General features: G+C 43.2%; 1 protein-coding gene across 6 annotated transcripts in view; it reads left to right on the top strand.

Annotated features, from left to right (window-relative positions):
* ARID1B (AT-rich interaction domain 1B) overlaps window positions 1-15,706 on the top strand; it is a 645,879-nt gene that overhangs the window by 125,775 nt on the left and 504,398 nt on the right. For 5 of the 6 annotated variants that reach the window (XM_044289092.1, XM_044289095.1, XM_044289097.1 and 2 more), the window contains exon 3: window positions 14,065-14,211. The exons of the other annotated variant lie outside the window; for it this stretch is intronic. In XM_044289092.1, coding sequence (XP_044145027.1) covers window positions 14,065-14,211 — 147 coding nt within the window. The remainder of the gene's footprint in view (window positions 1-14,064; window positions 14,212-15,706) is intronic. 6 annotated transcript variants of the gene reach the window in all.

Raw genomic sequence — 15,706 nt, 5'->3', positions numbered from 1 at the left:
AAAACAACATATTCCGGCATTAATGAAAATATGTTTAACATTATGTCAGAGTATTACAGTCTATTTAACACTGGTTTAAGTGTTATCCTAACTGCCTAAAATAATACCACAGAGTTGCTACTGAAATGTGATATCAAAACCAAACATATGGGTACAAGGCAATGAATGAAGTGTGTTTCTCAAGCATATGGGTGTTCTTGCATATAAAAATGTCTGTGGCTTTAATGGCAACAGACATTAATTAAAAACTAATAATCTATGGGAAACGCACACACTGCTGCATAAATATGAAAATTATGAGCATTTCATAAATGTTTACATGTTGAAATGGTTACTATAGGTTTAACCACAGAAACAAGATTCAATAGGTAGATAATTTTGATCTTTCAGAATATTTAGATTGCAGATTAGATTGGAAAAGGCATAGGCTTAATATATGCATTTAATGTAAATATAGATTTGTTGCTAAGCAACCATAAGTCATGGTCTGTCAGAACCTTCACCGTTAATTGTGAGTATTTAAGTATATGTTATAGATGGTGATGTTTTTCTTGCTGGTCTTCAGGGACTATTAACCACTTTAGGACCACAGGTTTATACCCCCCTAGTGACCAGGCCCTTTTTTACAAATCGGCACTTCACAACTTTAACGGTTTATTGCTCGGTCAAATGAATTTGACCTCCTTTTCTTCTCACAAATACAGCTTTCTTTTGGTGGTATTTGATTGCTGCTGAGATTTTTCGTTTTTCTGATATTAATCAAAATAGACTGCAATTTTCAAAAAAAAATTTGTATTTTTAACTTTGTCTTGTTAAATTGTTCAAATATAATTAAATTTCTATACAAGTTTGTGTCAGAATTTATTGTGCTACATGTCTTTGATAAAAAAAATCCAATAAGTGTATATTTATTGGTTTGCGCAAAAGTTATAGCGTTTACAAACTATGGTACAAAAATGTGAATTTCCGCATTTTGAAGCAGCTCTGACTTTTTGAGCACCTGTCTTGTTTATTGAGGTGCTAAAATGCCAGGATAGTATAAATACCCCCCAAATGACCCCATTTTAGAAAGAAGACACCCCAAAGTATTCGCGGAGGGGCATGGTGAGTTTATGTATGATTTAATTTTTTTTTTCACAAGTTAGCTGAAAATGACACTTTCTGAGGAAAAAATAAAAAAGTTTCAATTTCTGCTAACTTCTGGCAAAAAATAATAAAATCTCCCACGGATTCACCATGCCCCTCAGTGAATACCTTGGGGTGTCTACTTTCCGAAATGGGGTCATTTGTGGGGTGTGTTTACTGTTATGGCATTTTGGGCGGGGCTAAATTGTGGGCAACACTGTAAAGCCTAAAGGTACTCGTCGGACTTTCGGCCCCTTTACGCACCTAGGCTGCAAAAAAGTGTCACACGTGGTATCGCTGTACTCAGAAGAAGTAGGGCAATGTGTTTTGGGGTGTATTTTTACATATACCCATGCTGGGTGAGAGAAATATCTCTGTAAATTGACAACTTTGTATAAATGGGTATATGTAAAACTACACCCCAAAACAAATTGCCCTACTTCTCCTGAGTACGGCAATACCACATGTGACACTTTTTTTGCAGCCTAGGTGCACAAAGGGGCCGAAAGTCCGACGAGTACCTTTAGGCTTTACAAGGTTGCTCACAATTTAGCCCCGCCCAAAATGCCATAACACCAAATTCCAATGAGTACCTTTAGGATTTCACAGGGCATTTTTTACGCATTTGGATTCCAAACTACTTCTCACGCTTTAGGGCCCCTAAAATGTCAGGGCAGTATAAATACCCCACAAGTGACCCCATTTTGGAAAGTAGACACCCCAAGGTCTTCCGTGAGGGGCATGGCGAGTTCATAGAAGATTATTATTTTTTTGCCACAAGTTAGCAGAAAATGTATTTATTTTATTTATTTTTTCTTACAAAGTCTCATATTCCACTACCTTGTGACAAAAAATACAATTTTACATTAACTCGCCATGCCCCTCACGAAATACCTTGGGGTGTCTTTCCAAAATGGGGTCACTTGTGGGGTATTTATACTGCCCTGGCATTTTAGGGGCCCTAAAGCGTGAGAAGTAGTTTGGAATCCAAATGCGTAAAAAATGCCCTGTGAAATCCTAAAGGTACTAATTGGAATTTGGGCCCCTTTGCGCACCTAGGCTGCAAAAAAGTGTCACACATGTGGTATCGCCATTCTCAGAAGAAGTATGGCAATGTGTTTTGGGGTGAATTTTTACATATACCCATACTGTGTGTGAGAAATATCTCTGTAAATGACAACTTTTCCCCTTTTTTTTTTATACAAAGTTGTCAATTTACAGAGCGATTTCACTCACCTAGCATGGGTATTTGTAAAAATACTCCCCAAAACACATTGGCCTACTTCTTCTGAGTACGGCACTACAACATGTGTGACACTTTTTTGCAGCCTAGGTGCGCAAAGGGGCCCAAATTCTAATGAGGGCATTTTTAGACATTTGGATTCCAGACTTCTCACGCTTTAGGGCCCCTAAAATGCCAGGGCAGTATAAATTCCCCACATGTGACCCCATTTTGGAAAGAAGACACCCCAAGGTATTCCATGAGGGGCATGGCGAGTTCATAGAAGATTATTTTTTTTCTTTTGCCACAAGTTAGCAGAAATGTTTTTTTTTGTTTGTTTTTTTTCTCTCACAAAGTCTCACTTTCCGCTAACCTGGGACAAAAAGTTCAATCTTTCATGGACTCAATATGCCCCTCAGCGAATACCTTGAAGTGTCTTCTTTCAAAAATGGGGTCCTTTTTGCGGTGTTTGTACTGCCCTGGCATTTGAGGGTCTCCGCAATCATTACATGTATGGCCAGCATTAGGAGTTTCCACTATTCTCCTTCCTCTATTGCGCATACGGGTAATGAGATTTTTTTTTCCGTTCAGCCTCTGGGCTGAAAAAAAAATGAACAGCACAGATTTCTTCATTCGCATCAATCAATGTGGATGAAAAAATCTCTGCCAAAAAATGTGCAAATATAAAAAAAGAGGGGAAAGGCGTCTGCCAGGACATAGGAGCTCCGCCCAACATCCAAACCCACTCGGCTCTTATGCCCTGGCAAACCCGATTTCTCCATTCACATCAATCGATGTGGTTGAATAAATAATTGCCAGAATTTTTTATAAATATTTTATATGTTTGCCAAAGCATATGAACACCGCCCCTAAGCTCAAAAGCCTCGGCAAATGTATCTTTTTTTACTGCAGAGGAGAAATCTCATCTTGCAGCGCCACATACATCGACTTTTGTGTAATCTGACAGCAGCGCAATGCTTCTGTCAGAATGCACATCAGTGACACAGCTGGTTGATCGCTTGGTCCACCTAGAAGGTAAAAAAAAAAAAAAAAAAAACTGGCAGCAACTCAATAAATTTATTAACATTAACTTTATATAACATTTGAAACAGAACATTAACTTTTATAAACTTTATTGAACTTTTTTTACCTTCAGAGGATAAACCTCTCCTTCCCCATGGGACAATGTGCAAAGCGCAAATCGCCCAGAGATGTGGCGAAGTACATTATGCACTTTGTCCCAGGTGAAAGGAGAGGTTTGTGTCAGCTCTGTGTGAAAGGGCCCTAAGACCCCTGTGTGCCTGTCCTGTGTAACGCAATCCCTACACTTATAGTGTACCTGTGTGTGGTACTTGCGGAAACACTCCCATATGCATAGGGCAGGCTGGTCAGGACAGTCAGGATAAAAAAAGGTGGTATCACTTATTCCAGCCCTGCTACAGACACGAGATTTTTTTATTGGGGAACGCTGAGTTGAGGTACCAGCATAGACACTTCGGAACTGTCTGGCATGTAGCCGGCTCACTACATCAGGGACTTGGGGCACGGACCCTCCTGGATACAGAAATTCCCGAAATGATCTCTTCCTGGAATTTTAGGAAGGATCCTGTTCTCCCAGCCTTACTGTAGAGAACAAAACTGTAATACAGAGCCAATTGAATTAAATAAACAGACACCTTCTTATACCAGCATCTGGTGTGGCGGTACACTAAATAGGGAGCCAACATCTGGTCATTGAAGTCCATCCCTCCCATGTGAAGGTTATAGTCGTGGACAGAGAGGGGTTTCGTAATGACTCCAGTTGCCCTTTCAATTTGTACTGTCGTGTCTGCGTGAATGTTGGACAGAAGGTAAACGCCCCTCTTGTCCCTCCACTACACCGCGAGCAGTTCTTGGTCACACAAGGCAGTCCTCTCCTCCCGTGCAAGTCGGGTATTAACGAGCCGTTGGAGGAAGCCCCGGCGACTAGGTCGCGCGGTGCCACAGCATTGAATTCCGACTAGATGTAAGTGCTGAAAGAGGGCCACACTTGTGTATAAATTGTCCACGTATAAGTGGTACCCCTTGTGGACTAAGGGTGACACCAAGTCCCAGACAATCCTGCCACTGCTCCCCAGGTAGTCAGGGCCTCCGACCGGCTCCAGTTTTGAGCCTTTTCCCTCATAGACCCTAAAATGATATGTATAGCCTGTGTCCCTTTCACAGAGCTTATACAGTTTGACCCCATACCGGGCGCGCTTGCTGGGGATGTACTGTTTGATTCCAAGGCACCCGGTAAAATGTACAAGGGACTCGTCTATGCAGATGTTCTGATTGGGGGGATACGCATCTGCAAATCTGGATGACAAATGGTCTATGAGGGGCCGAATTTTGTGGAGCCGGTCATAAGCAGGGTGGCCTCTTGGATGACAGGTTTTATTGTCAGCGAAATGCATAAAGCGCATGATGACCTCAAAACGTGCCTTGGACATTGCAGCAGAGAACATGGGCATGTATTTATTGGGTCTTTAGACCAATAGGACCGCAATATTTTTTTTTTAGTTAGACCCATGCTGAGGATAAGGCCCAAAAATATTTTAAATTCGGAAACTGTGACTGGTTTCCACCGGAAAGGCTGGGCATGGAAGGTTTCCGGATTGGCAGTTATATAGTCTGTGGTGTATCGGTTGGTTTCTGCCACAACTAAGTCATAGAGATCCGCGGTGAAGAACAGCTAAAAAAACTGAAGGGCCGATCCTAAATGAGCTGTCTCCATGCGAACTCCAGACTGGGCGGTGAAAGGGGGCAATACGGGTGCGGCAGAAGCAGGAGATTGCCAATTAGGGTTTGCCAGCACCCCTGGGATACTAAGGGCTCTATGGGCCTGTGGACGTAGTGGCTGCGACGGGGGAGTTAATGCACGTACCACCGTACCAGCTTGAACTGCCCTTCTGGTGCTCGCCACTTCACCAGGGAATGCGGCAGTGCTGGTAGAAGGTCCAGGATGTGCTGTGCTGCTGTGTATGTCGCACCATAAAAAAGATCAGCGCTAGCACCACTCTGCTGCAAATGAGGCTCATCACGCGAGGTATGCATTACACTGACATGGGATCGGGTATGCCTGACTGTAGCAGGGACCTCAACCTAGTCATCTTCACTAGCTGTTAGAGTCATATTCTGAACCACTGGATTCAGCGGGTGAGGCGTCCCCATCACTTTCATCCATCACGGCCACAATCCTGTAGGCCTCTTCAGCGGAATACCCCTTGTTTGACATTTTGGGCTAACTAAATTTAGGGGGTATTCCTCTGAGACTACCCAGGAAAAAGAGCAAACCTGCCTAGTAAAAAGGAGTGCTAATAAAGATTCAAAAAGATGAAAAGTGATCTTTATAGCGGCGCAGCGATTTTACGGTGTTTTTGCAGTGATCACAAAATAAAATTCTGCTGTGGGGTGGACTGAACGCAAGTGTGCGCACAAGATCAGGCTGATCGGGCGAACACTGCATTTTTTGTAGAGCCTAAGGTGACCCTAATGTACTTATATACAGTGGGATGCGAAAGTTTGGGCAACCTTGTTAATCGTCATGATTTTCCTGTATAAATCTTTGGTTGTTACGATAAAAAATGTCAGTTAAATATATCCTATAGCAGACACCAACAGTGATATTTGAGAAGTGAAATGAAGTTTATTGGATTTACAGAAAGTGTGCTAAAATTGTTTAAACAAAATTATGCAGGTGCATAAATTCTGGCACCACCAAAAAGAAATTAAATGAAAAATATTTAGTAGATCCTCCTTTTGCAGAAATTACAGCCTCTAAATGCTTCCTGTAGGTTCCAATGAGAGTCTGGATTCTGGTTGAAGGTATTTTGGACCATTCCTCTTTACAAAACATCTTTTAGTTCATACAGGTTTGATGGCTTCCGAGCATGGACAGCTCTCTTTAAGTCACACCACAGATTTTCAATTATATTCAGGTCTGGGGACTGAGATGGCCATTCCAGAACGTTGTACTTGTTCCTCTGCATAAATACCTTAGTGGATTTTGAGCAGTATTTACGGTCGTTGTCTTGTTGAAAGATCCAGCCCCGGCGCAGCTTCAGCTTTGGTCTCCAGAATCTGCTGATACTGAGTGGAATCCATGCGTCCCTCAACTTTGACAAGATTACCAGTCCCTGCACTGGCCACACAGCCCCACAGCATGATGGAACCACCACCATATTTTACTGTAGGTAGCAGGTGTTTTTCTTGGAATGCTGTGTTCTTTTTCCTCCATGCATAACGCCCCTTGTTATGGCCAAATAACTAAATTTCTGTTTATCAGTCCACAGCACCTTATTCCAAAATGGAGCTGACTTGTCCAAATGTACTTTAGCCCACCTGAAGCTGCACTTTTTGTGCTGTGGACGGAGAATAGGCTTCCTCTGCATCACTGTCGCATACAGCATCTCCTTGTGTAAAGTGTGCCGAATGGTTGAACGATGCACAGTGACTCCATCTGCAGCAAGATGATGTTGTAGGTCTTTGGTGCTGGTCTGTGGGTTGACTCTGACTGTTCTCACCATTCGTCGCTTCTGTCTATCCGAGATTTTTCTTGGTCTGCCACTTCGAGCCTTAACTTGAACTGAGCTTGTGGTCTTCCATTTCCTCAATATGTTCCTAACTGTGGAAACAGACAGCTGAAATCTCTGAGACAGCTTTCTGTATCCTTCCCCTAAACCATGATGGTGAACAATCTTTGTCTTCAGGTCATTTGAGAGTTGTTTTGAGACCCCCATGTTGCTACTCTTCAGAGAAAATTAAGAGGAGGGAAACTTACAATTGACCCCCTTTAAATACTCTTTCTCATAATTGGATTCACCTGTGTATTTAGGTCAGGGGTCACTGAGCTTACCAAGCCAATTTGAGTTCCAATAATTAGTTCTAAAGGTTTTGGAATCGATAAAATGACAACAGTGCTCAAATTTATGCGCCTGCCTAATTTTGTTTAAACAATTATAGCACACTTTCTGTGAATCCAATAAACTTTATTTCACTTCTCAAATATCACTGTGTGTGTCTCCTATATGATATATTTAACTGACATTTTTTTTATCGTAACAACCAACGATTTATACAAGAAAATCATGACGATTAACAAGGTTGCCCAAACTTTCACATCCCACTGTAGATCTGATTGCGATCAGTCTTGATCACTTACAGATACTATATAGTACTAGTGCTGATTAGCGACTAATCAGTGACTGTGGTGCGGTGGGCTGGGCGCTAATTACCTGGTGGTGATGAGGGACCCTTACAGGGGGGTGATCAATGACAGGGGGGTGATCAATGACAGGGGGTGATCAGGGAGTCTATATGGGGTGATCACGGGTTAATAAGGGGTTAATAAGTGACAGGGGGGGGTGTAGTGTATGTGTGGTTTTTGGTGCTACTTACAGAGCTGCCTGTGTCCTCTGGTGGTCGATCCAAGCACAAGGGACCACCAGAGGACCAGGTAGCAGGTATATCAGAGGCTATTTGCAAAATAGCATCTGACATACCCATTTCATTGGTTAATTAAAAAATCTACAGCCTGCCATCCAATGATCGCTGCCGGCAGGCTGTAGATGAACTTGTGAGCGCGCGTTCACAGGAAATCTCACGTCTCAAGAGATGATGCCAATAGGCGTCGCTGAGACCTGAGAGAGCTGCCGCCCGGACGCCTATCGGCGTTAGGTGTGCAGCAAGCTGTTAAATTGGGTCAAAGACCCTGATTTATGACACCTTTACACCAGAATGCGGCCTTCAAAAAGTTGCAAAATGAGCTCACTTTCTCCAAAAATGTTGCAACTTTTTGCATTTTTACACCACTTAGGCCTCTTGCACACGACCGTGTGTCCCCTGTGGCCGTATTTTGCGGCCCGCATACGGCTGGACCGCAATAGACAAGACACTGGCTGTGTGCATTCCTCATCATGCATGCAGACCCATTCACTTGAATGGCCCTGGAGATATGGTGCGGAACAGAAGCACTATGGAGTGCTTTCGTGGGGTTCCGTTCCATGCTTCTGTTCCGCAAAAAGATTGAACTTGTCCTATGTTTTTATGGAACGGAGGGATTACGGAACCCATTTACCCCTCCGATGTGAATAGAGTGACAACTGGCCGCAGTTGTCTTGGTGTTTTTATGTTTCAATCTAGCACTGGATGTCTTTCTATATGTGCCCTGTCCAACTTTGTTTTCCTTTTGAAACACACTTGATCTTATAAAGTTTATTTGATGAGTCTTTTTATAGCATCTCCAACTTTGTTACTGATGTATATTTCTTGGTACTTTTATGTATTTTTCCGGGTTGATGAACGACTGTTTAATTTGTATCCTTTTGAGTTGGTTAAAATGAAACAAAGTACATGAATGTGATCTTTCTTGTTTGCACTCGTTTTTCTCCCATGTTTAAATCTGAACTGAATGCTCACATTGGTTGTTTTTGGTTTGCATGGCTGCGTAGAAACATGTTGTGTTAATTAAATGTTTGTGCTTTATGCTCTGGGCTGTACCAAGTGATGTAGAGAACATAGTTATTAATCCAAGGCCTTAGGCTACTTTCACACTAGCGTTTCACGGATCCGCTTGAACGGCATTTCAAATGGATCCGTCAATAAACTGACTAAACGGAGCCAAACGGAAGCAATTCAGACGGATCCGTTTGTACGGATCCGTCTGTATTACGGATCCGTTTGTCACGTTTGTTTCCGTTTTGTCATCCGTTTAGCGGATCCGTTTTGAAAGGAAAAGCATCTCTAGGTTCCATCTTCATGTATTGAGATCTATAGGGTTGTAATGCTCCTATATTTCTCCATGGCTATCTTGTTGAAGTTCCAAAGCTGGTCCGACTTTGATAATGGACCACACCTTTCGGACTCTTGTACACGACTACATGCACTTATAAAGATGTATAGTGTTCGTTAGCGGGCCATATGTCCCTGATCGTCGTACAGGAGTACAGAGCATCATGATGCTGACCATGTTGTGCCGCAAACTGGGCTATTGTCCTGCACTCATATGATCTATTAGTGCAAGACTATATCCCCGCGGGCAGCTCAACTTGCACAGGATGATTGTATACTATGATGCTGTGTACTCTCGTGTGCACGATCAATGCCACTATGGGACATATGGCCCGCTCACGGACCATATGTCATTTGTGGCATACAGTCGTGTGCAAGGGGCCTTAAAGGGGTTTTCTCATCTCATACAATGGGGGCATACCACTTTAATGATATACCTACATTGTCTTATAGGCGCGGGTCCCACGGCTGGTACCCTCACATATATTGAGAACGAAGCTAAGAAAGTAGATGAGGTCGCACTGCGCTGCCGCCCTCCATCCATTTCTATAGTTGAGGCGGGGATTAGCGTTTGGCGGTGGACATACCATGGGAAATGTGTCCTACAGCAACTGTGCTCCCCGCTCCGTTCTCAATATAGGTGCGGGTCCTACCAATGTTACCCACACCTATCAGACAATGGGGGCATATTCAAGTGAAATCCCCCCATTGTCTATGTGAATACCCCTTTAAAAACTCTATGTCCCTTGCGTGTCCCTTGTGGTAATCACACTAGTTATTTTAGCGTCATCGGGAAATCATTAAACGTTAAAATCACAATTAATGAATTCCTGATGATGCTGACAGACCGTGACTCCCACAAGGGCTCATATGAAAGGGCACAAGATTGAACAATGAACAAGCATTTGCTTGCTCATGTGCCAATCATAGGTTCTACGATCAATAAAGAGCCAAAATTTAGCTCATTATTGATGGTCAGGTTTTAATGGATCTTACGACATTGGCACTAATGCTGTTTTGATATAAAAACTACCAAGGGTGTTGTAATAAACGCACAGTAGTGAGACTAGGGTAGTTTTTATTTCAACACAGCTAGAGTGCCAATGTTGCCTGTACAGGACAATAAAAAGACAGACACAGTGCAGTAAAGTATAATTTTTTTTATTATTTTTTTATGTCAATAAATAAATAAATAAAATATAAACTTTTTTTTTTTTTCACAACTGCTCATAATAACTTGGAGGGGAGGTGGACTGTCGTGGACTTGCGCTGGGGCTGGCAATGGTAGCCCCCCTGTCCTGGCGAGCCACTGAGGTTAAACTACGGGCCATAGGAAAGGATGCAGGGCGTAATTGAGGGGTGTGGAGAAAGGAAGGGTCTGAGGAGGAGGAGGGGACCCGAGCATGTGTAGAGGTGGAGGGAGTTTGAAAAGAAGTAGGAGGAAAAGGGGCAGGAGAAGAAAAAGAAGAAGAAGGAAACACATGCTCGGGGGGGTGGGAAGGGAAAGGTTGGCGGTACTGGCCACTGCTGTGGGATGGGGGGTAGGTGTGGGATGGGGGGTAGGTGTGGGATGGGGGTGGGGGGTGGGGGTTGGGGGCGGTGCATGATTTCCCATGACCCGTTCTCTACCATGATTTTAAACTGATGTAACTGCTCGGGCGTCATTGAGTCCATCAAACCGATCATGTTTAGCCCATAATGGTAGTTTGGGCTACGTTGATACGCCGACTCCGCCCCTTCCCAGCGGCGAATCAAGTCAGCACCAAACTCCATTTGATGTCGGGCAAAACCTTCTAGAGCGTCGGAAACGACCTCTACAAGGTTTGCATAATCGGCTCGACTTGGCCTACCAGATCTCTGCCCGCTCACCAGGGCTCTTAAATTTTGACGGAAACCTAAGAGCCTCTGTTGAGCGGAGGGACCCGGTAGGGGACCCGGATTATCCTGAGCCGATGCATCAGGGACAGGAGGGCTGGCGCTGGCGATCTGTACTGGTTCCGCCTCAGGAGGTTGGTCAGGCTCCCGAGTGCTGCTGGCACTTCTGTAGAAAAAAAAAAGGAAAGTTAGGAATTGTTCTTTAAATAAAACATCCATGTTCTATGCTATGTCTACCGTATAGCATAGGGGGCTGTCCAAAACAGGGGAGCCAAACGCTCCACTGTCTCAGACAGCCCCTTACACTCAGACGGAGAGAACAGTTGTCCATCTGACTGTGGGGGGCTGTCCAAAACAGGGTAGCCAAACGCTCCACTGTCTCAGACAGCCCCTTACACTCAGACGGAGAGAACAGTTGTCCATCTGACTGTGGGGGGCTGTCCAAAACAGGGTAGCCAAACGCTCCACTGTCTCAGACAGCCCCTTACACTCAGACGGAGAGAACAGTTGTCCATCTGACTGTGGGGGGCTGTCCAAAACAGGGTAGCCAAACGCTACCCTGTCTCGGACAGCCCCTTACACTCAGATGGAGAGAACAGTTGTCCATCTGACTGTGGGGGGCTGTCTAAAACAGGGGAGCCAAACGCTACCCTGTCTCGGACAGCCCCTTTACAATTTATTTTTTAAACAGTTGTTATAAATATTTACCTTTTTGGTGCCATAGCCTTTCGTAGGAACCCCAGGGCCGCCGTATGGATGTATGTGGCCCCTGAGGTTCCTCCGGAGCCACCCGGGGCCTGACCCTCCTTGTTATAATCCCTCCTGAAGCGGTCCCGGATAGATCGCCAACGCGTTATAACCAGTTTGACTATGGAAAAAAACAAAAACTAAAATCAGCATGATGAAAGGAAAACAAGAATATTTTAATTTATTAAAATGCATATTGTTTTACTTACCATATTTCTCCTGAGCCGCCGCATCTAGATCCCCCCAGGTCTCTAAAACTTCTGCAGAGATGTCCCTCCAGAGCCGCTGGGTATGGCGATAATCGGCGTGGTGGCGGTCGGCGTGGTCCCATAACGGTGGACGCGCCTCCACCAGTCGGATGAGGAGCAGGTTATCGATGCTCGGAAACCCGAACTCCTCATCCTCCCTGGTGGAGCCTAGGGAACCCTGAAAAAAAAGGAAATACAAAATTTAATGTAAATCCTAATACAAAATGCTAATTAAAACTACTAAATTCAATACTTACACGTCTACGACCGCCACGATCATTCCCGCGGACTCTGGAGGCGACTGGGGGATCCTCGCTGGCGGCTCTAGGTGCAGATTGCTAATACAAATAAAAAAAAATTTAGAAGACCGTACTTAAACCAATTTTTAAGAAATCTATATATATATATATATATATATATATATATACTTCTTGACAGCCCCGGTCCGGGCTTGGTCCACCTCCCCTGGACGCTGGTGAGCTGGCCCCGGCAGCCACTTCCGGAGAGCCCTCCGCTGAAGATGATGAAGAAATCTATAATAAGAGCACATACTGATTAATGCAACGAATCAAACAGTAAAAAGTCCAAGTGTTGATTTTATACTTATGGGCCACTGGATATGGCGGCGCCTTCTGGGTGGGTTACGCCAGTCGATCGATGTCTTCTTAGATGACATCTGTACGCAACAAAATACCAGACAAAATGCAGATAACGTTAAAGGAACTTGTAGAGCACTATTTCCTCATATATCAACATTTTTTTAGTTTTTTTTAATACTTACTTTTTAAAATATGGATATGGGCTTCCCCACCGCAGATGTCTTTCTTTTTTCTTTTTCTTTTTTGGTACGACCCTAATAATAAAATAATTAAAAAAATTAATCCGACAGAAGCCATAATCCCCCCAAGTTACATAAACACCCCGAGAGACAGCAGCCCCGCATAGTGCCAGCAGCCCCCCACAATGACATCAGGCCCCCAGTTCCAAACAACTCTCCCACAGTGCGGACAACCGAACGCTAGTGTGAAAGTAGCCTTAGCCCAAAGAGAGTGCTTTCTTAGCTCACAAGTATTGTTACATATTTATGGACATTTAATGCTACCAAGAGTATTTTTGGAACTGTACATTTTTTTTACCATTCTGCCACTGCTTGGAATCCTTTGAGGAAACTTCTTTTGTGCTAATTTGTTAAAAGCTTGATTGCTGCTCAGTTTAAATATTCAATTTTTGTGCTTGTCAATCAAGCATTGATCCATACCCCCCACTCACCGATATGTCATCGACCCAATTATATATGCTCATTTTAAAACTGGAAAATAAATAGATGCTATGATGGTAAACGTGTTGAATCTCGTTTCTTTTTTAATAATGGACTGAGATGCTGCTCTTTGAGCACAAACACTTATCTAAAATGTATGTTAGAGTATCAGAATATCAAGTGTTAACACTTTTGATTAAACAAGTTTGTCTTCCAATTATACTGGAAATGTTCACATTTGAAATAGACTGTATAACTAGTGATAACTTTTTCAAACATCTTTAAACACCATCAAAATTTAATAACTCATTTAGAGGAGTGTTGAAAAATGTGGATTTGCATAAAACATTGGCAACACTGACAGAATGCAACTGAACACCTTCTGCACGAGTTCTAGTCTGAATGAACCTTAAGGCTGTATTAGACTGGCCGATAGTAGGAATGCTCATTGGCGATGATCTGGCAGTGTAATACTGCCACTGATTACCCGATGAACGAGCAAATGCTTAAAAATTATAGCTTGCGGTGGCAGATTGTGCTGTCTAATCATGATCTGCTGCTGGCAAACAACAAGGTAATATGGGACGAGAGATGGCTTTAGTGATCACTCCTCCCCGCATGCTGTGGAGGAGGTTGCTGCATGTAATAGCAGCGCTCTTCTCCCCTAGTGAGCAGGCGATTTCTGGGAAGGAATCAGATCTTTTTAATGTAATACAGCCTTTAATGGTTGGAGTCCATTCAACATGACTCATGTGTACTTTGCTTGGATCTTCTAACAGATGCCGCCTCAGTATGGTCAGCAAGGTGTAAGTGGCTACTGCCAACAAGGCCAACAGCCATATTACAACCAGCAGTCACAGCCTCCGTATCCACAGTCCCAGAGTCAGTATATTTCGCAGAATCAGCAGCGGTACCAGTCCCAGCAGGTAAGTACAACAGCTGCCTTTCTCTTCCGAAATTGCTACATTAAGTTTTAATAAAAGTGCAAAATTCTGGAAATAAAGGGACTACCTACAGTGTAGGCTTAGAGTACAGACCAGTTTCCCTGTACAGAGCAACTAGAAATCTTATAGCTGTTCTTTTTGATGTCTCAAATTGATTTTGATTTCCCCCTTATTCATATTGACATTCCACATACTACTGTACATAGCTCAACGGAAGACTTTCTGTCATGGAGTATGGTGCATGACACTGAACAGTACCACCAATGTACGTAAAGTGAAGGTGATGGAAAAAATAATCAACTGGTAATTGGTGTGCCTTGAAAGCCAAGCACTTTTTTCACCAGGGCAAGTTATAAAGTTACAATTGCATTAGTTGTTTTGTTTGTATCCCTCAAGATACCTTATGGATCTGCTAAGTGAGTTAATGTGTCTTTATGATCAATCAAGCATTCTTTTCTCTAGTTGGCTTACAGGACATTACAGTGACTGTTAAGATTTTTGGAGATTTTTTACTTTCACTAGCAGAGTGCTCTATCTGTAAAAAAAAAAAAAAAAAAAGTTAGCTGGTAGCTGAAGCCAGTGACGTACCGTCGATAGCGGCAGACCACGCAGTTTGTATGGGGCCCATGAGCTTCAGTGGCCTGGCCAGGTTGAATGACCCCGCCTCCTTTCTGACCTGAATACACGCCACATACAGATGCTAGACAGATAAATGCCAGCCCTCCTGAGTACCCCTCCTGAAGCTCCCTGCCAGTGTGGGGGGCAGTCTGCCCCGGGTGTCGGCTCTCGGGGGTGCCAGAAGCAATGAGAGCTTCCATTCAGAATGCATCAGGATAAAACTGAAATGTTTTTTTTTCCGGTATTGAGCCCCTGTGATGGAACTCATTACAGTAAAACTTTAACGCTAGTGTGAAAGTACCCTAATAAAAGCTCTTTACAATAATCTTTGCTTCCCCAAAGTACATGCAAATCAATAATAATATTTTTTTTAAATGCTTCCAAAGGTGTTTCTAGTATTGTGGTTGATGGTTAACATTCAATTAACAGGACTCGTAATAATCTCTTAAATTCTAAAAGATATATGGATATCTTAAATTGACTCTAAACCTCTTAACAGGTAAAAACTAATTAAATAACATGCATAAATATGTCCTTCATAAATATACCTGCAAGACAAGACAAGCTGCAACAGCAAGCAGTTGAAATCATACAGGTGGAGAGTAGAACTTTTCTCCCTGACTACCACAATCTTCTACTGGGGGAAAAATAGGAGGGGATTAGCCCCCTTTGACTAAAATGGAGTCCATAGTCTGATAGTGCTGAAGGATCTGCAGGAGGGGGGACCAGAGAAGCTCCAAGGCAACAATTACAACAGAGATTGGTGAGCATTGTATGTATATTTACTTGCTTGCATTTACAACCCCAATTCCAAAAATGTTGGGACACTGTGTAAAATGTAAATAAATGTAAAACCGAA

Source organism: Bufo gargarizans, chromosome 4 (assembly GCF_014858855.1).
Source record: "Bufo gargarizans isolate SCDJY-AF-19 chromosome 4, ASM1485885v1, whole genome shotgun sequence".
NCBI classification, from domain to species: Eukaryota; Metazoa; Chordata; class Amphibia; order Anura; family Bufonidae; genus Bufo; species Bufo gargarizans.
The sequence above is the reverse complement of the archived record's forward strand: the minus strand, read 5'-3'. Positions and strand labels throughout refer to the sequence as shown.